Consider the following 27888-nt stretch of genomic DNA (forward strand, 5'->3'; position numbering starts at 1 on the left):
AAGGTAAGAATTCTGAAGCATCTACTAGTAATTATGCTCAATTTGTTATTGATGGAGAAAACGAGAGAAAAAGACATGAGCTTTTCCATATTCGAGTTATTTCCAAAAATCAAAAGATTGATACTTTGTTTGATAGTGGCTCACAAGTAAATTTGATTTTTGAAGCAATTGTAAAGAAATTGGGATTAGCAACTACACCTCACAAGAAACCACACCCATTAGGATGGTTGAATGATAAAGCACAACTACAAGTGACTAGACAGTGCAAACTCAAGTTTTCTTTTGGGTCAGCATTTGTAGATGAGGTTGAGTTAGACATAATTCCTTTGGATATATGTGGAATTGTTTTAGGAAGTCCCTACTTGTATGATAGAAAGGCTATTTTCTATAGAGCTGAGAACAAGTATCTACTTGTTAAAGATGGAATCGAATACTTTGTAATAGCTCATAAGCTCAAGAATAATTATACTCTCATAAATTCAGGACAAATGAAAAGAATGATAAATTCATGTAAACAATTCTTACTGATGGTTGTAAAGGAAAAGAAACCTGATAAAACCAATGTATTTGAGGGTTGTAATGCTGAACAACAAGCTGATATAGAAAAGGTTGTTTCAGAGTATGATGTCTTGTTTCAAGAACCTAAAGGTCTGCCACCCAAAAAGGGAATAGTACATGATATTATTTTGCAGCAAGATGTTCCTTTGCCTAACATTGGGATGTACAGGTTGTCTGCTTTAGAGAATGCTGAAATCAAGAAGCAGGTGCAGGAGTTGCTCAAGAAGGGCTGCATCAGGCCTAACACATCACCGTGTGGGTCACTAATCATTCTGGTGAGAAAGAAAGATGGCTCTTGGAGAATGTGCATTGATTACTGAGCACTAAATAAGATAACAATCAAGAATCGTTATCCCCTTCCTCGCATAGATGATCTTCTAGATCAATTGAAAGAAGCTATTTATTTCACCAAGATGGATTTGCACAGTGGATACCATCAGGTCAGAGTTGCATAGCAAGATGCATGGAAGACTACTTTCAAAACAAAGCAGGGATTATATGAATGGTTGGTTATGCCTTTTGGCTTAACTAATGCTCCTGCTACTTTCATGAGATTAATGAATGATGTACTCAGACCTTTTCTTGATGATTTTGTTATTGTGTATTTGGATGACATTATGATTTTTAGTAAAATGTGGGAAGAACATTTAAAGCATGTTAAACAGACATTAGATGTTTTGAAAAGAGAAAATTTTTATGTTAAACTCTCAAAATGTGAATTTGGCAAAACATCTCTAAACTACTTGGGTCATATAGTAGGGGGAGGTGAATTGAAAGTAGATCCCTCTAAAGTGGCAGTCATTGTGAACTGGCCTAAACCCAGGTCTGCTACAGAAGTGAGAAGCTTCCTAGGAGCAACACAATATTGGAGGAAGTTCATTTCTAACTTCTCCTTAATTGCAGCTCCCTTACATGCTTTAACGGGATTGAATAAGGTGTTTCAATGGGGAGGCAAACATCAGAAAGCCTTCGACACCTTGAAAGAGAAAATAAGTACAACACCTATACTAGCACTGCCAGATCTATAAAGACCATTTGAGATCCAAATTGATGCCAGTGACTATGCCATGGGAGCAGTGTTGACACAGCACGGCAAACCCATATGCTATCATTCTGAGACTTTTAATCCTGCAGTAGTTAGCTATCTTACATATGATAAAGAATTGTATGCATTAGTTCAGAGTGTGAAAAAGTGGAAACATTACTTAATGGGCAAAGAGACATTAATACATACTTATCATGAGCCACTTCAATATCTACACTCCCAAACTAAGTTGCAACAATCAAGACATTACAGATGGATGAGTTTTCTACAACAGTTTCACTTAGTCATCAGATATAAAAAGGGCATACATAACAAGGTTGCAGACATGTTATCTAGACCCATTATAAATGCATCTACCATACTTAAGCATAATTATGTGCTACATGAAAGCTAAATAGAACAATATGCTCAGGATATGGACTTCAAGGATGTATATGCAACTTTGAGTCAAGGCAAAAGAGTAGAAGAATTGGACTATCATATAAAAGACCAAATCTTATATCATTGTGGGAAACTCTGCATTCCACAAACTGAGAGGATAAAGATAATTAGGGAAACACACTTCTCTAATATCAAGTCACTTTGGGGTAAGTAAAACAATTGCACAGCTGCAAAGATTCTGCTATTGGCCGAAAATGAATGAGACAGTTTCTAGATATGTAAGAGGGTGTGCCATGTGTGCTAAAAGCAAGCCCAGCAATAGAAAACTAGGGTTGTACACTCCATTGCCAGTTCCTTCTCACCCTTGGGAAAGTGTTTCCATGGATTTTGTTGGAGGACTGCCTAAATCTAGGGAAGGTCATGATTATCTATATGTTGTTGTGGATAGGTTCAGCAAAATGTGTATTTTGATACCTTGCAGTAAACAGATTACAGCTGAACAGACTGCAAAATTGTTCTTTGAACATGTATGGGTTCATTTTGGATTACCCACTTCCATTGTATCTGATCGAGACACTCGATTTGTGGGGAAGTTTTGGTCTAGTCTGTGGGAACTGATGGACACCAACTTGAAGAAAAGCACAACTTTTCATCCACAAACAGATGGCCAGACGGAAGTAGTAAACAGGATAGTGATCCAGTTACTGAGAGGATATTGCAGCAAACATCCTAAGCTTTGGGATGAACACTTGTGTTATGTGCAGCATGCTTACAACATAGCCAAACAGTCTTCTACACATAGATCTCCTTTTGAGACCTGTTTTGGTTTCAAACCAAGGTCTCCTTTGATTTTGTCTTTGGTGAAGGTACCATGGTTGATGTACACAGTGAGGTGGACAAGGCAACTAGGTTCATTGAACAAATCCAGGAGATCCATCATGCAGTACAGGAACAGCTGAAAAAGAGCCAGGCCAAGTACAAGGCTAGGCATGATAAGCATCAGATGGAGCATAGTTTTCAAGTTGGAGACTAAGTCTGGCTGTATATCAGCAAGGACAGGATGCAAGGTGAAGGTAAAAAGCTAAAGCCCATAAGATATGGACCTTTTAGGATACTTGAGAAGATTGGTGAAAATGATTTTCGCCTTGATTTACTAGCTTGCATGCACATATAGTCAGTCGTAAATGCAAATTTCTTGAGATTGTTTGAACCTTCAATGATTGAGGACCGTGAAGAGCAAAGTCAATTGCCTTCTATTGATGATCTGCTACTTGAATATCTCAATGAATTGCAGGAAGACACAGTGCTGGACAGGAAAGTGAGGACAACATGCAGGGGAGAAGTTGAGTACCTTAGGATTGGGCTCAAAGGTTCAAAGTCGAGCAGCGCAAAGTGGATTGAGATTGGACAAGTGGAGAAATAGTATCCTCACTTAGTCGATGCTTGAAAACCAACTTTTGGTGGTCCAAAAGCTTTTCAGTGGGAAAGCCGTGATCTGAATTGGATCCATAGAAGACTGTCAAAGAACCATGACTGCATCAGGTCGAACAAATCTCTAAAGAAATCCAAAACAACGATCAAAAACACCATGAACCAGTGGCAATGGCAGCCAACGTGGAACGACGAGGACCTCGGTCAAAGTGCGCTGATCGAGGCCCATGGAGACCACGCAGGAGGCCAAAGTAGCCCCTGGGAGCCCCAGAATGGGAAAAGGAGGTGATTTTTGATGCGCGATTAGCGCTAGGCGAATAGGGCCGCGAAGGAAAAGCTCAAGCACTCGGTTGTGTGGGGGAACCGGAGGACCGTGGGCGGAAAAAGGAAAAAGTGCTAAACACAAACGGCGGGACCCGCGCTCTGGAAACCAGCGGTTTTGATCGGGGCGCCCTTAAACGGTAAGAGGTTTTGGACGAGAGCGGAGCGATTCCATACATCGATCGACGCGTGGCAAGTGGAGGTGAGAGAAAACCGCCGTTGATCACGCGCTATCGGTCGAGCAAGTCAACTGCGCGAAACGTGCGTATGGCGTCGGATCTGGAGGGCTCAGATCAGACGGCTGAGATTGCGCTCGATGGAGGAAGCAGAATCGATAGGGAATTAAGCCACGTTTTAAAGGGATTTGGAATTCGTTTGACTGCCATGGTGGAAGAAGAACGCATCCACGATATAATTGAAGAAACGAACCGACAAAGCATGTTGGCGCCATTTAGAGGAGGACAAGTGGCCACTCCTTGAGTGTTCATGATGATGCTAAACACAGGGAACTCCAAGCGCAGCTGCAGAAGGTGAATCGACAGGCGGGAGAGGAACCGAACAGGCATAGGGGACGAATGGCTAGAGCCATGAACAGAGGAAGAAAACATTTAGTTGAAAGTTGAGAGAGACAAAAGTCAAGAGATGAAGAAGTGGAACAGTGAACCCTGAGAGGAGGACTGAACACAGAGAACAGTAAAGCAAAGCAGAAGAGACAGAGGGCCGAGCTGACCAAAGGCGGCATCAAGCACCAGAGAGCTTGAAGATTCAAGCCATCCCATAGAGGATTCTGTCTGGATTGAGCATCACATTTGGCTCTTTTCGCTGTAAACTAGAAGGTCACAGAGTTGGTAGGAAGAAGAAGAGTTTGTGTACTCCAGTGGCTTGGGGAATCCAAGGACCACCCTGCCAAACAAAAACATGCTTAAGGAGAACTCACATTGAGTCCCTGTATTGTAATTTCTCTGCTTAAAGACACAATAAAACAAGGCCACCATTGAAAGCTGGACCGGAGACGTAGCCCTGGAGAATAGGGTGAACTCCTTATTAAAATTGTTTGTGTCTTTTTGTTGCTTACTATATTTCTCTGTTGTCTTTTCCATTTTAATGTCTGTGTATTGGCAGTTTGATCGATCCGTTGCTTCAATCACATAGAACACACACCAGCACACGAGTCTGTAATACCTTAGTTTAATAAATCTTTAACTAATGTCACTCATAGGGTGAATATCAGATCAATGAACCTACTATGATGGTGATGTGATGTGTTTAGCCAAAGGTATTTAATGTTTTGAGTTTGTTGTTGTTCATAGATTTGATTTGCAGAGAATGTATTTGCTCAAAAAGAGTTTTGGCATTGATTGAGTTACTTGTGGCTTGAGGATGGTATTGCAAAGATTTATATGTTATGAGTTTATGCTTCATGATGATGGTGCTTTGCTGCTATTGGTTTTGCATATAGATTGAGATTGGCAGATCTTGTTGTATCCTATATTCAGAGAAGGTTTTTGATGGCTTGATGTATTGATGAGTAAATGAGATGATTTAAGGATAATCACTAGTTTATGAGGGATTTGTTGCTAAGAGGTTTTTGGCTTTATTGAAAGGTATTTCACTGTTTGATGAGTTTGATTTGAGTATAACTTGGTATTGATGAGCGAAGAGTTTGACTTGGTGTTGTTGTGATTTGGCTTGGTTTATCGGTGATTGAATTCAGAGAGATTATTGGTATCTTGGTATTCAGTTATTCAGACTGAATATATTATTGGGTGTGGGCGTAGTTTGAAAATTGGATGAAATGTGGCCTACAAGCTTTTTGGTTTGTGGTTGCGTCAGGTGGCTCCAGTGTGAAAGATTTTGAAACGTGGTCCACAAAGATGCTAAGGGTTGGAACCTTCAGTGAGGGAGTAGGAGCTCCTTTCTGGTGGGAGCCGGTAAACTTGATCAGGGAGTAGTAGCTTCCTTTCAGTTGGAGTTGAAGAATCTGTGGAGGTTGTAGCCTCTTGCAGATAGGAGCCTGCGTATTAGTGCGTATTGGTAAGAGTTTGCACGAGTATAAGATGTAAAAGATTTTCTTTATAATAAGAAAAAACAAAGACGACAACAATGGTGGTTTTCCCCAAATTAAATTTCCACCTAAAAATTCAATGTTCCCTCGGGTTAATATGTTGCATTCTATCATTTACACGTTGGTAATTCACCATCTATAATAATACATTGCGCTTGTAATGAAATAATACATCAAATGAATTTGAAAATAAAAAATATAAATTAAGTAAAAAATGATTGGGCATAAAATACTAATTCACCCGTGAGTGTTTCTAACCATTATATAAAATTTAATTTTAACTTAAATGGTTGGTGTTTCTGACCATTATATAGAATTTAATTTTAATTTAAATGTTTAAGTGGAAACGGTGTCTTTTCCATCTAAATTCAATTTTTAAATGACGGAATTCTGAACTACAGTTTTCTGGTGAACCCGACCTCTTTCGATTCTTACAATTCTATCAGAATTGCTTCACATATCCAAATAACCCACTACTTACCGCTTTTTATCTTTACAAAACACTAGTTTCTTTTGAATTTTCTTCATTTGTGTTCAAAACTGAGGCCAAATAAATTCAGGGCGCAAGATGATCAGACGAATATGGAGATCCTCACAGGAGGAGCTGCTGCCTTCACGTGACGACTTTCAACCTTTAGAAACTCATGGTACTTTAACTTCCTCTTGATTTTTTCGTGGATTATTTAAGTCCGTTGAACACTTAATCTGGTTCACATAGGCCAAGAGATTTGAACTGACTGTGAGAACATCAAGGTAATATATAGTTTTTTTTTTTTTTGTCAAACCATTGCAGCAAGTGCTGCTTGCTCATGCTATGGCTTACCAAACAGAAGCATTACTTATATGCCTATTAAAAACAATTATTTTGTAACAGAGCAAGTGGAGATTGTTCAAGCATTTGAAAGGAACCATGCACTGCAAAACAGAGTGTGGCGGGTATGTCGAACTCTCTTGTATCTCACTGCTTTATTAGATATGTTTGTAATAACATGTTTCAAAACCTTTGATGACATGTTGTCGTGTTAAGGGAGCCAATTTGTTGGACTGTCAATTTCATTCTAATAAAAGGGGTCTTCTAGATGAGTGGGTTTGAAAGGAAACTAAAAGCGTGAAAGGTGAATGGCTTTCTAATAGATCAAGGCTGATCTGAAATAACATTCCCCATGCCAAGTACAATTCACCAACTTAGATCTTTCGATGAATTAAATGCTTAACTTGCTTTTGTACTACTATACACTAAGATTGTGTTTGACTGTAGCAAGGAAACACAAAATTCCCCTGATTCAAATGGATTGAATTCAAACTACAGCAAGAAGGAAACACACAATTCCCCTGATTCAAATGGATTGAATTCAAACTACAGCAAGAAGGAAACACACAATTCCCCCGATTCAAATGGATTGAATTCAAACTACAGCAAGAGAATGGAAAGGAGATTGCAGAGGAAAAAAGGTAAACAAGCACATACATCAAGAGACACCATATTTACCCAGGAGAAACCCAATTTAAGAAAACCCCTGCAGGGAAATGGACTCGCTTGCCAATCAGCTTGTCCGATTCAAATTATTGAGATGTATTTTTCATTGGAGCCAATGGATCACTATAAATTTTTTTCTCTTACAATAATCCCCAACATTCATTTGCTCCGCAAAAATTCTCAGACCTTCTCCAAGTTGCTGATTTCCTCCACTGACCAAGAGAACTCGAAGGTTTGTTGTTAAATACTATTATTCTCACATATGAGCTGATATTGGAATCGAAATGATGCGGTAATCCACTTCCAGCCTCACCAATCTGTGACCATTGCCTCGGTAATTCTGCTAATGAAACTCGAAATCCAGCAGTCATATCTTGTCGGGTTTGGTGCCAGTAGATACATGTAACTATCTAAACAAGGTATACTTGATCCTTTACAGATCAAAAACTGAGTTATGTTACCAGAAGCATGACCAGGAAACTTCTTTGTTGTTCTGTTTCCATTATTGCTTTCCTCTTGACTCTGCGTCAGTGGCACAGTGCATTATTAAGCGACTTAATATCCATAATTTATATTAGGGTTGGGGGCGTGGGGTAGGTTCAAGCTCCTTGTATCCTCAGAAACCCTCTATTCCTCCTCTATCCCCATTTCTCATTCTGTTCCCATTTTCTGTTCTATTTCCCATTTCCTGTTTCTGTTAAAGTAGTAGCCAAGATCTACTCGCAAATATTAGATTTAAAGTCAACTATGCCTCATATCTTTTCAGCCATTTTTATGGAATTTGTTTTTGAATCTGTTTTTGCTCTCTCATTAGTTCACATCTTTTTACATCGATGGACATTACGGGATATGCTTTAAGTAAACCTAAGGTACACTTCGGATTCAGGTCAGTTAGATGTGCTTTCACTGCTTATTATCAGAGCTTTATAATGGCCATATTGAATTGATTAAATTTACTATTTAATTTTAGATCTACTATGCAATGGTGAATATGTAGCGTGTTATGAAGAGATGATGATGTCTTAATTAAAGTGGGTTAGAGGCATTGGATCATCTCTTCTAGGAAAATCACAATGCACATCAATCACTTATTGGAACATTGGTTATTGAATACCATTCCCTATTGATCTCTGTGTGCTGTAAAATATTTTACTCATTAACAGGAGATTTTCTTGCAGGGCATTTTTTCAGCTCTCCTTTCCACTTTTGCTGGTTTCTTTGTTTACTCAGCTATTCGCCAATCTATTTCTCCGTGGGATGCTGTAAGTTGTAAGCTATGATTTGTTGTTATTTAAAATATAACGAAAGTAATAACTGAGGTGTAGCACCTCTAGTACATGCTTATTATTTATCAAGTTCTTTAATTTCATACTGAATTTGTAAAATGGTGATAATTACAAGAAATTAATCGTTAAAATGGAATAAAGCCACCCTTGAATAGCCAGTTTTTGTTCTTTAAAACTCTTAAGCCCAACTGGCAGTTCCTTCAGTACACAATCTATTTTATCAACGTTGCTTTTATATGGATATATAATAAGGCTTCTGGAAAACAGCATTTGGTTTAGCTTCTTCAACTTTATGCCAGATGAAGCTATTTACTAGGTCATCTCAACTATTTCAATGCAAGTAAAAAACTCAAATCTTGTCAAATTATAATTACAAAATATAGTTGAGGCTTTCAATGTGCTGGAATGTAACACTAAAAGCAAACTCCAATCACAAATATGGATATAGAACCTCTGTTTATGGTAACCTATTAGCTTAGGCGTTCTACATTGGCCTTCCTCAGGTTCATGTGAGAAAAAAACCTTTGCCTTTCGGAAACCTTGGGTGGTGACAGAGAGGGGTTTGTTCACATGTTTCACCTCAAGCAACAAGCACATCATTGATGTGATGCTCCATCCATTCATGGTCAATTGTGATGATTGGTCTTCTAAAGTTAGTTCAACCTCAACACATGTCAATCCTTGATAAACTTCTACAAACTTTTCTTTGGGCATCATCTCCATGTGAGTACTTTTAGCATCAATTGAAATGTTTTCCTAAAATAGTGAGAATACAACTAAAATGATAAGTTTGAAATCATCAGCAGATTAAAACCATTTATGTATCCCTTTATTGTATGCTGTATATATGATTCACTGGTAATTTGAACAGGTTATATTTAGAATAAAAGGAATCTGAGTGGCAAGATGTTCATTGTTAAGTAAAAAGTGGTGGGAACCGATGGGCAGTCAATACAAAAGGATTTTTAGGGTCAACATCAATGCCCCAATACAGTGAAGTATATGAGTTAAAGTCCATTCCCCAAAGAAAATGCACCTTCCATCGATGGCTGAACACAAAACTATCTGTTTGCCTCTTTTTGCATCGTAAATACCAATAAAAATGCTTGTCATGCTTCTAAGGTGGGCTATTATGACCTTTGCTGTTCTTACACACTCGACTAGGGCACCTATATTCATAAAAAATGTCCCCTATGAGACAGTCTGCATCAAACTTGACCTATAAGAGGTGGGTGGTGAGCACCTTATCTTTGTTGTAGTGAACTCGGAGGGAACACAACTAATATGGCTTCCATTAAAGTAGGCTGAATTATTGAAAGCCACAATGAAAAATCACCTTCCACAGGGACACTCTTGGCTTACAAGCTTCATGTGTAACCAGGATGTTTAGTAAAACATGAAATGGTGGCATGCTTGACCTCAGTAAGTGTATTCTTGTCCTTAGGACAAGATCTTCATTAACACTGAAGTCTGGAAACTGTTCATATCATCTAAACCCTCATTCGACCTTATGGATTCCAGGTTGAAAGAAAACAATGTCTTTCGTCCTATATGTGCCACTGCTTCTATGAGAGTCATTTATTGTAAGAGTTTGCTGGCATCTGACTTCATTAACTGCACAATCTATCTGCTACTTGAAGCTGGCATGTCAGAAACTTCAAGCTCTGAAATCTGTCCTTACTGTTTAATGGTTAAATGGTGACAGCAGTGAAGATTTTTTTTTATTTGGCCTCCTTCAACAAAACAGTGGTTAACATGGACAACGGACAGGAAAAGATTAAGACTTGGAGAAAAATGGTGTGTAAAATCAAGGAGAAATTCCTTCCTTTACCAGCAGAGTTTATGTAGGCAGGCACAGAATGTAAGACAGAACTAGACATCTTTTCGGGAGTACATTGAAGAATTTTTCAGACTGTCCATCAGACCAGGAGTCAGGACTAAGAGAACTGAAATACGAAAGGGTAGCCGGGTATATTAATGAATGAAAGCTTCAGACACAAGATAAAATGAGCATACACTACTTTCATAGTGTGTAGGTGAAGCCTATCATATCACTCTGAAGATAGAAGACAAATTGTTTGGGAGATTGCAGAAGTTCATGGGTAAAGGTCCTAGAGGCAAAGGAAGGACAGGCGCTGCAAGAGGCAGAAAGAAGATGAAGCAACCACCAGCCAAAATACCAGGGGAGGCAGTGGCATTGGGAGAAGCAGAGGATCTGGAAGACGTAAAAGTAAGTATGTAATCACTTGTTACAGATGTGGAGTAGAAGGGCGATAAGGCATTTGAATGTCCAGAGAAGCAAAATATAGGAAAAAGGAGTCAGGCCAGAACTCAGGTTACCCAAGCAGATGCGGCATTGGTTGTTGGCAAAACGTAGAAATATTTCAGCAGGAACAGGGGGGAAACTTAATGTTTAGAAGGGCATTATTTAAACCTGAAGGCAAGACTAAAGTGGAGCCTGAACGCAGGAAGTGGTTTTTTAAAACCAAATGCAAAATTCAGGATAATATCCCAAGTATACTTGGCTTGCGACATGAAAGCACCATCTTCCTTCTGCCAAACTTCAATACCCAAGAAATAATGCAATTCACCAAGGTCTGTCATTTCAAACTCAACAATCATATGTGACCTAAATCTTTGAAATAGTTCAGCACTGTTCCCTGTGTAGATCAAGTCATCAACATATAAGACAATTATCAAAATGCCCTGTCTTGATTGAAAGATATAGAGATTGGGATCAAATAAACTTTTAACTAAGCCATGATCCTTAAAATACTTATCAATTCTTGAATACCAAGCCCTTGGCTCTTGCTTGAGGCCATACAGGGCCTTCTTCAACTTATAAGCATGATCTTCTTTTCTTGGCACTTCAGAACCTTAAGGCTGTTCTACATAAATTTCTTCATCCACATAACCATTCAAAAAGCTGATTTAACATCCATCTGAAAAATTGTCCATTTGTACTGAGCAACTAATGTAAGAACCATCCTAATTGTATCCAACTTTGCCACTGGGGCAAATGTCTGAGGATAATCAATGCCTTCCCTCTGTGTGTAGCCTTTTGCAACTAAACGAGCCTTATACTTATCAATTGTGCCATATGATTTATGCTTGGTTTTATAAGCCCATTTAGTGCCAATTACATCTTTTTCTTTTGGTAATTTGACCAAGTCCCATGTATCATTTCTTAGGAAGGCATTTAATTCTGCTTCCATAGCTTCATTGTTAAGTTATGGTATGTTCTATGCTTATAACAGTTTACTTCTTTTTCTTATTATATTCCACAGATTAGCAATCACATGTACATAAAGTAAAGTGCAGATAGAACATTAAACGATCGACAGAAAACAAGCCAAGACAAGAGACACAAGATGTGGCGGCTAGCCAGGGACAAACCCCACAATGTGTGGGGAAACCCTTTGATCAAATCTTATTTTATCTTCAATAATTCAGTAGAGAGAAAGAGTACAATAAATCTGATTTATATCAGCGTTAGCAAACCCTAAATCAGTAGCATCAGCATTAGCGGCTTCATCATCAAAACTAGGGTAGTCGATATCTCACAAACCGACCATCAGATTGGCTTGATTCCACCACCAAAAGTTGCAGCCTTCAGAGGAGGTTCAGATGAACCTACAACGCAGTTCAAATGAGGAGATCTTCTGGTCCATGCAGGTCAAACTTCACTTCTGCAGTTGCAGCTTCAGTTTCAGCAGCTTCCTTCAAACTAGGGCAGTCGATATCTCGCAAACTGTCCGTCGGATCGACTTGATTCCACCACCAAAAGTTGCAGCCTTCAGAGGAGGTTTAGATGAACCTACAACACAGATTAGAAGAGGAGGTTTGATGGTCCACGCTGGTCAAAGTTTGGATCTGCAGTTGCAGCTTCAGTTTCAGCAGCTTCCGGCTTCACATGTGTGAGAGAGAGACCCTTTTCTGCATAGTAGAGAAGAGACTCTTTTCTGCGCAGTAGAGAGAGAGATGTGATGAGATGAGTGAGTGCAAATGAGGAAAAGTCCTCCTGTATTTATACACAACTGTTGATGTTTGAATAGATGCGACTGTTGGGCTTTTGAGCCTACATGAGTTGTAGGTCGGCTTGATAATAATTCCATAATCAAAATAAATTCATATCTCCATGAATACTTATCGGAATCGGATGATCTTTAGATCAATCCTACACCTCTCGACGAGAGGAATCTAATGAACATATTATCAGCCATGAATAAGATGACCCACATGAAGTTTGGCCCTAGTTGCCAATTTTAACACTCCCTCTCAACTAGGGAGAACTTCATCTGCAATCTGTCTGTCGGTCGCTACTATTCATCCATCAAATGCACTGCCCTGTACAGCCTAACCCTTGCCCTGCTCTGCTCTATTCTGCCTGTTCTGCTTTGTCTTGTTCTGCCCTGTATTGATCTGTACTGCTTTGCTCTGCTTTGTTCTGTTCTACTCTGCTTTTGTTCTGTTCTGCTCTGCTTTTGTCCGAATTATGAAGAAGAAGAAATGATCGAGGATGTATCATACTGACTCAAAGTCAGTCTCAGAGTATGTACCACTGGTCCCAGACCAGTCTCAACCAACCCGAAGTTAGTGTCATAGTGAGTACAACTCCTACCACTGGTCCCAGACCAGTAACATCCTCCACTGACTCAAATTCAGTCTTAGAGTGCGTACCACTGGTCCTAGACCAGTAACAACCGACCCAAAGTCAGTGTCATAGAATGTACCACTCCTACCACTGGTCCCAGACCAGTATCATTGATCCCAGATCAATGGAGGTCATCCTAGCGTAGGGAGTACGGTAGATACAACGATGCGTCCATCGGTACTACTATGGTCCCTAACTTCATTTCCCTGCTCATTGATCAGATGAGAGGTACTTCCCATGAGTCCCAGATTGCATGGGTAGGATGTCTCAACAGGAGAACTTAATCAATCCCGTCCTCACAGGAGAACACATCAATCCTGCTACAATCGCCATGGAGAACACATCAATCCAGGCCTCACAGGAGAACACATCAATCCTGCTACAATCGCCATGGAGAACACATCAATCCAAGCCTCACAGGAGAACACATTAATCCTGCTACAATCGCCATGGAGAACACATCAATCCAGGCCACACAAGAGAACTAATCATCCTGCTACACAGGAGAGCGAATCATCCTGTTCCACAAGAAAGCGAATCATCTTGTCCCACAAGAGAGTGAATCATCTTGTTCCAGTGCGCACCACCAGGGGAGGGTGAGTCACCCTCTGGTTGTATGTTGCTCCAGTAAGAACTGCAAGCCCTCAGAGCTCCCAGAGCTCAATGTATGCAACATGCAGGACCCTTGTATAAGGGTTTCTTGACGACTCCAAGTCGTTTGGGAAAATCACAGATTAGATCTTTCCTCGGGGCTTTGACAAGGTGTATCAACCTGTACATCATCTTAATGTGATGGAGCCTCCTTGCTCATCGACTTACCATATCCCAGATAATGTCTATCTGCTGGAGCAATCGACGAATACGGGATTTCTCAATAATCAAATCCCACCTCTGGCTGTTGCAGAGAATCACAGTGGTATGTGTTCAAATAGCTCACTGAAGAGCTTCCCCAACCAGGCAGCTTCATACGAGATCATACTCGTAGATATGTATCTGGTCTCGGCGGTGCTTATGGCAACCAACTTCTGCTTCCTGCTCATCCATTATATCGAAGTAGAATCCAAAGAGAAACAACACTAAAAGTGCTCCAGTGATCCTCCACACTACTTGCCCAATCAGTGTTTGAATAATCATGCAGTTTCATATTTCCAGTAGTGTATCTCAATCCATGAGAGATTGTGTCTTGAAGACATCTCAGAAGATTCTTGGCACCAATCTAGTGAGGCTCAACCAAATATGAGCTCACAATGCTAACTGCAAAACATATGTTTGGATGGAGGTTCACCAAGAACATCAACGCGAATGAGTTTTTGAAACTCAGAGGCATTTCCCAAATTTGGTCTGACATCACTACCATATAACTTCTGAAAGTTAAGATCCTCGAAGTAGTCACAGGCTCGCAGTCCATCATACCAAATCTTTTCAGAATCTTCACCACATATTTTCCTTGAGATAGGAAAATTTCCCTTGGCTTCTGCCACACTTCAAGTCCTTGGTTCTTCATTTCAAATTCAGAAGCCCACTCCCTCTTACATTTGTGAATGAGAGGGTATGCACTTGTTAGAAAGAGGTCATCCACATACAACACCAGTATGAGAGGTTTGTCATCTTCAACCTTAAGGTAAAAGTTAGGATCGACTTCACTCCTAGTGAATCCCAGCTTCATCAAGTAGCTATCGATCCTCTCATACCATGCTCGGGGTGCTTGCTTCAGCGCATAGAGAGCCTTTTTCAACCTGCATACATGAGATTTTCAATCATAAATCTCAAATTTTTTGGGTTGCTCCACATAGACCTCTTCTTTGATCGAATCGTGCAAGAATGCGGTCTTGACATCCATTTGATGTAGGTTCCATCCTTGTGAAGCCACAAGGGCTATGATCAAGCGGATGGTCGTATATCTGGCAACAGGTGCAAATATTACATCATAGTCTATACCTTCCTTCTGGGAGAAACCACGAGCAACAAAACGAGCCTTATACTATTCCGTACTTCCATCTGCTGCAACTTTATCTTGTAAAGCCATTTTGAAGTAACAATTGTCTTATCCTGGGGTCTGGGAACTACTTCCCAAACATCATTCTCCATAATAGACTCATATTCTTTGGTCATAACATCCTTCCATACTTGATGCTTGATGGCATCTGAGAATGATGAAGGCTCATTTTGTATGATCGTGCTCATGATGGTCAGGTATCCCTGATACTTGTTAGGTTTCTTACTTTCATGGAAGGTTCCTCGGGGTGCAGCATGTCCTTCAACATCATCAAGTATCCCCCTAAGCCATGACGGCCTCTTCCTAGAAGAGGAAGGCTCAGGTGGATAAATAGGATCCATGCGTTCCTCCACATCAGGCATTGTTATATCATCTACCCATAGAGACAGCTTCCACAATTATACAGTTCTTCCTTTCCGCCACACCATTCTGCTCAAGAGTATGTGGTGTAGTAGTCTCCCTCTTAATGCCAGCCTCAGATATGCCTGAGTGAACCAACTGTAATATATCGGAGGTCTTGCTTTGGCTTGAGGGGAATGGTCCCCTTTTGAGCTTTCCTTCGGCACATCCTGGACATACACCTTCTTTCTCTACTTGGAATTCGGGCATCTCTGTCACCATTTGTCTTACACCGAGTAGAGCTTTATAATGAAGGGGGGCAAACCTTCGATGCCAAAGTTCGGACTAAAGAGATGTGTCATAAGACATGACACCTAGCGGACTTCCATCGACCTGATATAATGAATCAACACGAAACCCAAGAGTAAAGGCATTTTTAACATTATTTTTCCATATACGTACCTTGCCATCGCTGAAGATTACCTTGTAACCTTTGTCTTCCATTGCCGAGATGGACACTAGGTTCTTTTTGAGGTCAGGTGCATTTAATACATCCTGGAATTTCTAGCCTTTTTGAATGGTTGTCCTCTTCCTTGATTCCCAGCTCTCCTCTTACCTTTGCTATTGAATTTGTCATTCCTTTGATTGCCATCAGAGGGATTTTGATCATCATCCTGGTGTGAGTCCTTTCTATCTGGGCACTCCCTTGCATAGTGACATGCTTTATCGCAGATGTAACATCGTCCTTTTCTTCCACCCTTAGGTCCAGCCTTTCCTTTTGATTTAGTCCCAGAATTATTTCTTTTCTTAGCATGAGAAGAAAAGGCAGCAGGAGGACCTTTAGGCATGGGCATTTCTTGCTCTTCTACCCTTGTTTCTTCTTGAATGCATCTAGCCATTAATTCCTCGAAACCAGGACTTATATTATTGTTCAGAAGAGTAGTCCAGTTTATCGTAGATTTCCTTGGAGGTGTCCAATTCAGAGATGTAGGCCACCAAGTGCTTGTTGATAGAGTCCTGGATGATCTTCTTTGTTTTGACTTCTCCATTTTTCCATTTGTTCCAGGCAGCAGCCGATGCATTTGATGGAGGCTCAACAATATTGCCTCTTACATGGTCCAGCACTCCTTATCTTCTAGGGTTAGATCGATAGACATCTTCAATCCGTGATAGTCAGCTTTCTCATGGAGCTTGTCTTTGGCAGGAAAGAGTGTTGAGGACCCCATAGTTCTTTTAGGATAGCCTTGCCACTCTTCTCTTTGGTGATTGCTCTTGCTCTTGCTCGGGCTTTGTCTTCACCTCAGCTATGATCCCATGTTAAGTTATGGTATGTTCTATGCTTATAACAATTTACTTCTTTTTCTTATTATATTCCACAGATTAGCAATCACATGTACATAAGTAAAGTGCAGATAGAACATTAAACGATTGACAGAAAACAAGCCAAGACAAGAGACACAAGATGTGGCGGCTAGCTAGGGACAAACCTCACAATGTGTGGGGAAACCCTTTGATCAAATCTTCTTTTATCTTCAATAATTCAGCAGAGAAAAATAGTACAATAAATCTGATTTATATCAACAGTAGCAAACCCTAGATCAACAGCATCAGCATTAGCGGCTTCATCATCAAAACTAGGGCAGTCGATATCTCACAAACCGACCGTCGGATCGGCTTGATTGCACCACCAAAATTTGCAGCCTTCAAAGGAGGTTTAGATGAACCTACAACGCAGTTCAGATGAGGAGATCTTCTGGTCCACGCAGGTCAAACTTCACTTCTGTAGTTGCAGCGTCAGTTTTAGCAGCTTCCTTCAAACTAGGGCAGTCGATATCTCGCAAACCGTTCGTCGGATCGACTTGATTCCACCACCAAAAGTTGCAGCCTTCAGAGGAGGTTCAAATGAACCTACAACGCAGATTAGAAGAGGAGGTTTGATGGTCCACGCTGGTCAAAGTTGGGATCTGCAGTTGTAGCTTCAGTTTCAGCAGCTTCCGACTTCACATGTGTGAGAGAGAGACCCTTTTCTGCACAGTAGAGAAGAGACTCTTTTCTGCGCAGTAGAGAGAGAGAGATGTGATGAGATGAGTGAGTGCAAATGAGGAAAAGTCCTGTATTTATACACAACTGTTGATGTTTGAATAGATGCGACTGTTGGGCTTCTGAGCCTACATGAGTTGTAGGTCGGCTTGATAATAATTCCTTAATCGAAATAAATTCATATCTCCATGAATACTTATCAGAATCGGGTGATCTTTAGATCAATCCTACACCTCTCGACGAGAGGAATCTAATGAACATATTATCAGCCATGAATAAGATGACCCACATGAAGTTTGGCCCTAGTTGCCAATTTTAACATTCATTCCATTCTTTCTTTCTTGATGCTTCTACATAATTATGTGGTTCATTCATTTTCATTACATGTGCCATAAGTGCATAATTCACTAGAGAACTTTGAGATTTAGTAATTTTTCTTTTAAAATTTCTATCCAACATCCTGTTCTCTAAATGACCCCTTTAAAGCCACTTAGGCTTCTTCTTAATTTCATTTATCTTTGCTAACTTGGAATTTGATTAATCACCAATACCCACTGCATCTTTTCTCAATTCAATCTGTATATGTTTTGGCTGATAGATTCCTTGCTCATGAAACACAACATTTTTGCTTATTATCACCTTCTTTGCTTGAGGATCAAACAACCTGTAATTTATTGTTTCAATACTATTTCCAATAAATATACCTTTTGTTGAAGAATGTAACTAGGTATGGTCTTCATAATTGTACTTGAGTCAAAATGAAATATATTTTTCAAAAGAAAGCAAAAAGAAATTTTATTATTATTTTAATTGACTTGTTAAAGCATGGGTTTCATGCTTGGGTCAATTATTTTAGGTCAATTCTCCATTGTAGGCTTTCGGTTGTTGACAAAGTCAATTACTGTTTGGTCAAAGATTCCTCCATCAAGTCAACCTCTTCATCAAAGTCTCCATCAAGTCGGCTTCCCTCAAAGATTACATGTCGGCCTAATATAAGGACACATCTCTTCAAGAACTCATGTTAGCCTATTTCACATGGAAACAACTATATATACAAGCCTAAGAACTTCGCATAAAACACAGAAAATGAGCTCGGATTTCAGAGAAGAATTTCGGTGATCTTAGAGATCGAGTTTCGGTGATCTGAGAGATAGTTTTTTGGTGATCTTAGAGAGACAAAATTCATTGATTTCAGAGACAAGTTCGATGATCACAGTGAGATGATTTCAGTGATCACAATGATATGATTTCGGTGCTATCACAGTGAGATGATTTCGGTACTACCACAGGGACAAGGTCTCGGTGCTATCACAGTGATAAGGTTTCAGTGCTGCCACAAAGACAAGAATTCAGTACCATCACAGTGACAAGAAATCGGAGCTCACACAGTGACATGGATGACAAACTGAAGTAGATCAATCAAGGATGACTTGATGGAGGGAGTCTATAGTCTAGGTCGTGAGGGTCTTGGTTATCTCATCTTATTTTGAATCTATTGAAGGAAGAATTCTTGACCAAGTTTTCCCCTAGAATGGGGTTTTGCCTTGGCTGCGTGCCCACATCTTGTGTCCTCTTCTATTTGTTGATTGGCATTAGTCTTGATGATAATGTAAAGATAAATTGAGTGAAAGAATAATAATAATAAAGCATCACAAGATAATGTCATAATAAGAGAAATCAATTGGATTTCTCAACATGGTATTAGAACTATGGTGGAAAAAGGTTGAAAAATCACCTTATTGGCAAGAAGGTTTTGGTAATGAAGAAAAGTCACTGTCTGAGAATCCATTGTCAAGAGTAGATTGAAGCAGTTCAGATAGAACAATGATGCATTTCGGCGTATCTTAGTGAATTGTTCGAATCAATTTCAGAGTGATGAGTTCGTGTGATATCAAAAATAAGTTTATATCATCTCAAAGAATGGGTTCATAAAGTTCAGTGAATATATATCACTGTGATTACAAGACAACATAGGAGTATTCAGGTTAAAGCATTGATATGTTTTGAATACCAAGTTATCACAAAACTTATTCAAGTGCAATAAAGAAGGTTTACAACGAAAAGGAACTCGGTACAGTTACCCGTAGAGATTTATGACTACAAGAAATATGATAAGGGCTACTATAGGACGAGGCCATCTCCACATAACTGAGGAATCCGAAGTTTGTCCTATGGAGAAAGAAATTCAAACCTTGAGGATATGAATTGATAGTTCGATCACAGGGAACCAGCTCAAGGAATTTAAGTAAGTATTGTCACTTAATAAGATGCACTTACAACAAGTCTAATGAACTATCAAATCAGAGGTACGTAAACACAAGGTATGCATATTCATAAGTTTCTTTTAGATTTTCAATGTATCTAATCTTAAAAAGGTTCATATAATCCTTGTTTATAACTAGTCTAAGATAAATATTATACTCCTTAGATAACATACATATTAGAACCCTAATCTTTATCTTTTAGGGTTTACAAGTAATCTAAAATGTCAAGTAAGAGTTCTAATTGAAAGAATGAATAACTTGATCTTCGATATCATAGGATTCCATCCTCCATGGTTACATAGAAGATCTAACTTGAGAAATTAAATCATGTTCTTGGTACCATATGCTTTGCTTGAAAGTATTTACTACAGGTATAAAAGATCATGGCCTAATACAAAGAGAACACTCCAAGGAATTCGTACAAGGTTTGTCAAGAAACATCTCCAGGTATGTCTTAGATTATACACATTATAAAATTCTCTTAATATAAAAAGTACGTTCATCTTATTTTGAAATTTGTATTACTAACATCTTTTTGTCTAGCTTCCTTGAATCTTAAAGATTCTTGATTGGGTGATTCATCATTAGATAAATCTACCCTCCTCACATCCTTAATTGTTCTCATAGAACCCTAGAAAGGTTCTCTGGAAAACCCTAACTTAAGGGTATGCTAATGATAATGTGTGAAACCCTAATCTGCTTAGGGTTATTGAAAGAAAATGTCTGATGTTTTGAAGAAGTCTAAAATAACTGGCTGATGCTTTGATGATGTCTTGTTTGGGGTTTTGGTATGATTATGGAAACCCTAACTTGTTAGGGTTGAATGATAATGTCTAAAATCCCGAACCTTTGAAGTATTGGTAATTTAGGGTTTGCTATGTTCTTATATTGAAACCCTAGCTCATTAGGGTTTGGTGGAATATGTAAGCAAGACCCTTATAATGTCTTAGAAATGATTTCCTTGGGATGTGTATGTTTATTTGATCAAACCCTAGTCTAATCAAGTTAGTTATATGTCTAACTCTTATTGATGATCGTGAAGTTGGGTTTGACTAACACATGATATGAAATGATTGTGCATGATAAAGGGATCCTAGATGTATGAGTTGACCTAATTGTTGATGGTCATAAGTCCTAGGGTTTGAAGCCCTAGTCAAAGTTTGTTTCTCTAGGATGATACTATTTGTGAATTCTAGGGTTTTAGAGTTAAACCTTAGTACAAGAGAAAATCTCTGATGAATGGTGACAATGTGATAATTTGAGATTTGTGATTAATGTTCGATTGGTTGAGAAAATATAGGGTTTGCAACAAACCCTAGTGGAAGCTAGTCATGTTGGTTTTGGTTTTGATTGAGTTGTGATTGTTAAATCTCATGTATGAAATCTAGGGTTTGTATGAAACCCTAGTGGGAAGTCTAAGATATGAATTCCGAAAGTTGTTAGATACTTTGTAGATCTATATTTTTTTTGAATTGTTTTTAGGGTTTGCGATATGTTGTAGTAGGGTATGTCATTGAAACCCTTGATGTAATGAAAGTTGTTATGAAATGCTCAAAGCCTTGATGAGGTAGTCTAGGGTTTATGACAAAGTCCCTAGCAAGATGTTGAAGAGTATGTGTCCCTTGTTTGTAATTAAGTTTGGGCATTTGATATATAAAGTTGAATGCTTTCGTGATTTTGATATGGTTAACTTCATGCTTCTATAGATTTGGTCTTCAAGATAGTGAAGATGTTCGTAAATAAAAGTTGATGTGATAAGCATGATGTGAATGGTGATGGTAATGATAACTCTGATGAGAAGGATAGAGGCCGCGAAAGATTCTCCGATGTCGTAAAGAAGAAGTAGAACTCCTTAAGTTAAGAGCGAGCCTGGATGAAATTTCCCTAGGTTAAGAGGGAACTTGAATGAAAGAAATGTCCCTAGGATAAGAGGATGGTTGAGAATATTCAATATTACTTGTACAGGAATGATTTGATCCTCTCTGATTAAGAGGGAGTGACAGATATGGTTCTCTACTTCATGTGTCATGCACTAGACTAGGACTAACAACCGTAAGTTTTAGTGAAGGCCATGAGTAAGAGACGAAAATTGGAGAATTTATTTTGAAACGCTGCTAAGATAAGAAAAGTCAGATCGATTTATGAAATATGTTGCTGCATGAGAAGTAGGAAAGGAAGCTACATGGCTGAGGAATCTTCTATCAAGATTCATTGGGAAAGCTCTAAGTCATACTATGAAAAGCTGAAAAACAACATCTAGTTATCCGGAAGACCCCGAAGGTTTGCATATGTTTATGTACATTTGAAAGTTTGTTACTGATTGGGGTTGTGTTTGTACAGGTAAATCTCTCGAAGTTTTGATAACATGCTGGTTACCGATCAATTTGATCGGGAGAGATTTGTTGTCCTTGATTTGTTGGATCAAGGAGTGTTGAGGCTTTGTGAGTGAAGCATCGCCTTGGAGGACATCTGGCTGACACTTTGTGTTGATGTCTAGGTCCTGAAGTTGGGAGGGCAGTGTTGGTCATAGAGTTCTGATCTCGGTTACACACCTAGATCCCTGGGTTGATGGTTAGCAAGTAAGCCTAATGGTACCTAGAGAGGCTGAAACCTTCAGTCCATCTTAGTCCCACTTGGATAGATTGCCTTGGTCAGGAATCTACTCCGTGGCATTGCGGTGCCTAAATGGTTGAGAGACCTTGGATAGATTGCCCTGATCGAGAATCTAGTCCATGGCATTGCGGTGCCTAAGCTTCTTCATAGATTATGTGTTTTGAGATCCTCCATGTACCTCTATGGTTATATGTAAATATGAATACCTCCCTAGTTAAGAGGGAGTGTTGAAGAATGTAACTAGGTTCGGTCTTCATAATTGTACTTGAGTCAAAATGAAATATATTTGTCAAAAGAAAGCAAAAATAAATTTTATTATTATTTTAATTGACTTGTTAAAGCATGGGTTTCATGTTTGGGTCAATTGTTATAGGTCAAGCCTCCATTGTAGGCTTTAGGTTGTTGACAAAGTCAATTACTGTTCGGTCAAAGACTCGTCCATCAAGTCAACCTCTTCATCAACTCGACTTCCCTCAAAGATTACATGTCAGCCTAATATAAGGACACATCTCTTCAAGAACTCGTGTCGGCATATTTCACATGGAAACAACTATATATACAAGCCTAAGGAATTGCATAAAACATATAAAATGAGCTCGGATTTCAGAGAATTTCGGTGATCTCAGAGATAGAGTTTTGGTGATCTCAAAGACAAAGTTTCAGTGATCTTAGAGATAGTTTTTTGGTGATCTCAGAGAGACTGAATTCGGTGGTTTTAGAGACAAGTTCGGTGATCATAGTGAGATGTTTTCGGTGATCATAGTGAGATGGTTTCGGTGGTTTCGGTGATCATAGTGAGATTGTTTCGGTGCTATCACAGTGAGATGATTTCGATGCTATCACATTGAGATGATTTCGGTACTACCACAGGAACAAGGTCTGGGTGCTATCATAGTGATAAGGTTTCGGTGCTGCCACAGAGACAACAATTTGGTACCATCATAGTGAGAAGAACTCGGTGCTCACACAGTGACATGAATGACAAACTGAAGTAGATCAAACAAGGGTGATTTGATGGAGGGAGTCTATAGTTTAGGTTGTGAGGGTCTTGGTTATCTCATCTTGTTTTGAATCTACTGAAGGAACAATTCTTGATCGGGTTTTCCCCTAGAGTGGGGTTTTGCCCTGGCTATGTGCCTACATCTTGTGTCCTCTTCTATTTGTTGGTTGGCATTAGTCTTGATGATAATGTAAAGATAAATTGAATGAAAGAATAATAATAACAAAGCAACACAAGATAATGTCATAATAAGAGAAATCAATCAATTTGCCACCTCCTTGGATTTCTCAACAAATTTCACACTTTTATTATCCAATTTTCTCCTCTTTTCCTTAGGAACACGTGCATATGCAGTACAACTAAAAACTTCATATGTGAAACAATTGGTTTGTATCCGGTCCTTGCTTTTTCTGGAGTCAAATTCAACACTGCCTTTGTAGGACATTAGTTAAGAGTGTATACTGCTGTGTGTATTGCTTCGACCCAAAACCATTTCCAAGAGACTTAGTTTTAAACATGCTCTGAGCCATTTCAACTATGGTCCCGTTTTTCCTCTTTGCGACTCCATTTTGTTGAGGAGAGTATGAATTGGTAAACTCTTGCTTTATTCCATTCCTCCTACAATAATTCAAAAACTCATTTGACTTGTATTCTCCCCCATTATCTGTTCTTAGGGTGAGAATTTTCAAACCACTTTGCTTTTCAACTAAAGCCTTAAACTCAAGAAAATGAGAAAACACTTCAGACTTCTCCTGCAAAAAATACACCCAAGTCTTCCTGGAATAATCATCAATGAAAGTGAGAAAATAACGTGCCTTTCCAAAAGACATGGTCTCCATTGGACCACACAAATTTGAATGTACCAACACTAGACGTTCTCTAGCCTTCCATGTTCTATATGAGAAATTGTCCTTGTGTTGCTTCCCAAAAATACACCCTTCACATACATCATCATCCAACTTGATATAAGGAAGACTATTCACCATGTTTTGCTTCCTTAACAATACCAAACTTTGAAAATTCAAATTTCCCATCCTTAAATGCTAAAGCTTACTATTTTCTTCCTTTGTTGCATTCAAACTCTGTGTATTACTCGAATCAAAAGAGAGCTTGAAAATTCTATCTTCAATCATTTCTCCTTATGCTACAAGTGCATTTTGATACAACTTATCCATGATTAAGCACTCTTTATTATCAAACACTAACTTGTAGTTTTGCTCCATCATTTTTCCTACAGAAAGTAGGCTCTTCTTCAATGCTTGTGTTAACAAAGTGTCCTCAATTAACTTCTTTCCATGCAATGTTGGTATTGCAATTGTGTCTTTCCCTTTCATTTCAGAAACGCTATCATCACCAAATATGACTTTACTAGAATAATTGTCATTAATTCTAGTAAACAACTCCTCTTGAGATGTCATATGAGTTGAACATTCCGAATTAATATACCATGCTTCACTTTCTTCACTATGTGCCATCAAACTTGAGATGAATAACTTCTCATTCATAGTTTCTTCAACAATTGTATTGGTACCCTTATGTTCCATATCTCACATTTTTGGATAACAATCTCTTTTAAGATGACCAAATTTATGACAATAATGACATTGTGGAAATTGCCTATCTCTAGATCCATATCTTCCTCTTCCTCTTCAATGAAATCCTTCTTTGCTTTGTCCTCTAAATTGACTTCGAGTTTTTCCTCTTCCTCTTGAAGGGGTTGCATTTTCTTGATAATTCTGTGACTGTTGTGGATTTCTCTTTTGATTTTGATGCTGGTATTGACACTTGCTTCTTCCTCTTCCTCTATGCCTTGCAGAAAAAGCATGTTCCACTTCCTCAGATGGTTGATATTTTTCAACATTTAACAAGAATCCACTCAATTCATCAATTTTCATTGTATTTAAATCTTTGGAGACCATAATACTGATGGTGACTATCTGAAACTTGGTCAATACACTTGTTAAAATCTTCTCAACTAGCCTTCTTTCTGGAACATCTTCACCTAATGACCTCATCTGAGTAACAAGATCTTGCATTTTTGTGATGTAATCATGAATGGATTCATTACTTTGTATATTGGCATTTTCAAAATTCCTCCTTAATTTTTGCAATTTAGCTACAACCACACATTCATATGTGTTCTTTAAGATATCCCATGCTTGCTTGGATGATACTACACCATCGATTCTTGGAAATATAGATTCTCCAACAATACTCCCTATAAGTGGAAGTGCTTCATTATCTTTCTTAATAAGTTCCTTTAGAGATTTGTTATCCTCATCACTCAATGCTTTGAATTCGTCAGGAGAGGGCATAGTATATTCATTAGTTACAAGTTCCCATAAATCTTTAGTGATATATATAGGTTGCATGCGTTTGTTCCAATAAAAATAATTTGTGCCAACAAGTTTAGGAAACACAATAATGCTTGTTGCCATGGGAGAATAAGAAAGAGACAAAGAGATAAAATGCACAAATGAACACAACGTGTCCCACTTCGACCTGGGACAAGAATCAATGTCCTAGAAATTGGGACTTGACCACCACCACAAATTATTATTTTTATTAAGTAGAGAGTACAAGTTGGTGAAAAAATGCGCAATTACAACCAATTTCTCCTTAGAAATGAAGTATTAATCACCTTCCATTTTCAACTCTGTTACAAATCCCTTGTAAGAAAAATGTACAAAATATCCCTTTAAGGAATTTAGAAAGGTACCCTCAATTTTTAAACCCAAATACAAACTCAATATTATGACCTCATTATATCTCTCTTATGCTCAAAGCATGTTCTCTACTAATTCTCTCTTCTACAATATTTTATCAATTAATCACTTCTCCATATAATATTTTACTATTTTAGTTTGATAACTTTTATTCGACTTTTATAAATGGTTTACACACTTTACACGCCTTACATTGATGGATGATCCACCCTTTGTAAAAAAAAATACTTTGTTGCTCCACTTTAGTCCTTTTATACCACACACATGTATTTAACGAATATTAAAAAATTGATGCATACAATATACATCATAAGCTCCCGGTGGCCGTTTCTCTTGTTGGTTCCTTCTTACAGTGTGTCTTATCTGTTTATGGCTCTAGGTGGCTTGTTCCTCTTGGTAGCTCCTTCATTACGTAGGAGTGTGTAGGTCTTCAGTGCATCTACTCCATGAAGCTCTTCTTCACGCAGTTATGTAGGCACGTAGGCACACAGGCACTAGTCCAATGCTGCTTCACCCAAGGTGCTTCTACATGGGATGCTTCAGGCTGGGTTCTTCATGCAAGATGCTTCTACGGCTCCACAACTAGCTCCATGCAGATTCTATTCTTCACACACAACAATTCTCCAACACAACGACTCACACCACGCTACAACGTCAAGTTGCTCACACGCTCCTACTTCTACACATGCTACTCACATCGATTACAACATTCACACTGGGCGACTTCTCCAACATTCACATAGTCTACACGTTCACATAGGTTTCAAATTCACAAATTTCTCAAACTCTTTGGCAATGGCTCTGATACCAAATGAAGAAATTCACTAGCAGAATAACATAGCAAAAACATTCAACAATAGTGCACACCCAACTCAAATTATTTCATTACCAAAGACATATTTATACATTAGAGGAGATGTCTTGGGAATCTATTATCTCTTATAATCTCTCAATCACTCCTATAATATCTCATAAATCACTCCATTTTCTCCACAAGTCTCTCCAGGTTTCTCTCACTCAAAATAACAACTTAACAATAATACTAATAGCTAGAATATTTCCAAATGAATCATTATTCCAACATGTTCAACTTGCTAGCTAGCAACACTATGTGATCTACAAATAGCTAGCCTCAAAGGCCCTCCACCTAAGCTCTAGTGCTCTGTGACATTTAGCCTACTTATCAGATGAAGGTGGGCCATCCATTATAAGGCACATTAATCATTCTTGTCATCAAGTGATTCCATTTAATGTTTAAGAGCATATTAGTATGAATCATAGGTTGAATTGGATGATTGACCACTTCCGATTCTATTCTTGTTCCCATGCTTCAACTTGGTGGCTATCCCTAATCCTAGGCCAATGTGACCTTCTTTGAGGTTTTTCTTCCATTGTCTAGGTGGGCCACAAATAGAAAGCACTAATTGATGTTGTGTGCCCATGGTAATCCATACTTTTAACTTTCCATCTTTCCCTAGTTTCATGTCCCAATCTTCGGGTTGATTGTTATCTATCACCAATGTTGGTTCCTTGATTTCTTCATCCTTGAGTATGTGCCTAGAAACTTTTCTCTTAAAGGTTGATGTAGTTGAAAGAAAAGAACATGAGCCATAAAGATAAAATGCAAAATATTGGATGTGATAAAAGAAAGCGTGTGGAGAAAAGCCTAGCCTGAGCTCTACACTATGTAGA

General features: G+C 38.7%; 1 protein-coding gene across 5 annotated transcripts in view; it reads left to right on the forward strand.

Annotated features, from left to right (window-relative positions):
* The first annotated feature begins 6180 nt into the window (after positions 1 to 6180).
* The window catches only part of LOC149156990 (uncharacterized), a 343794-nt gene continuing 322086 nt past the window's right edge, over positions 6181 to 27888 (forward strand). For 3 of the 5 annotated variants that reach the window (XM_089445493.1, XM_089445495.1, XM_089445494.1), the window contains exons 1-3: positions 6181 to 6448; positions 6676 to 6737; positions 8457 to 8540. In XM_089445493.1, the coding sequence (XP_089301619.1) occupies positions 6370 to 6448; positions 6676 to 6737; positions 8457 to 8540 (225 nt within the window). In that variant the 5' untranslated portion in view covers positions 6181 to 6369. The remainder of the gene's footprint in view (positions 6449 to 6675; positions 6738 to 8456; positions 8541 to 27888) is intronic. The other 2 variants (XM_089445496.1, XM_089445497.1) reach the window with 1 other exon arrangement.

Source organism: Pinus tabuliformis, chromosome 9, assembly GCF_031772625.1.
Source record: "Pinus tabuliformis cultivar Carrire ecotype Pingquan chromosome 9, CPIR1, whole genome shotgun sequence".
Lineage (NCBI taxonomy): Eukaryota > Viridiplantae > Streptophyta > Pinopsida > Pinales > Pinaceae > Pinus > Pinus tabuliformis.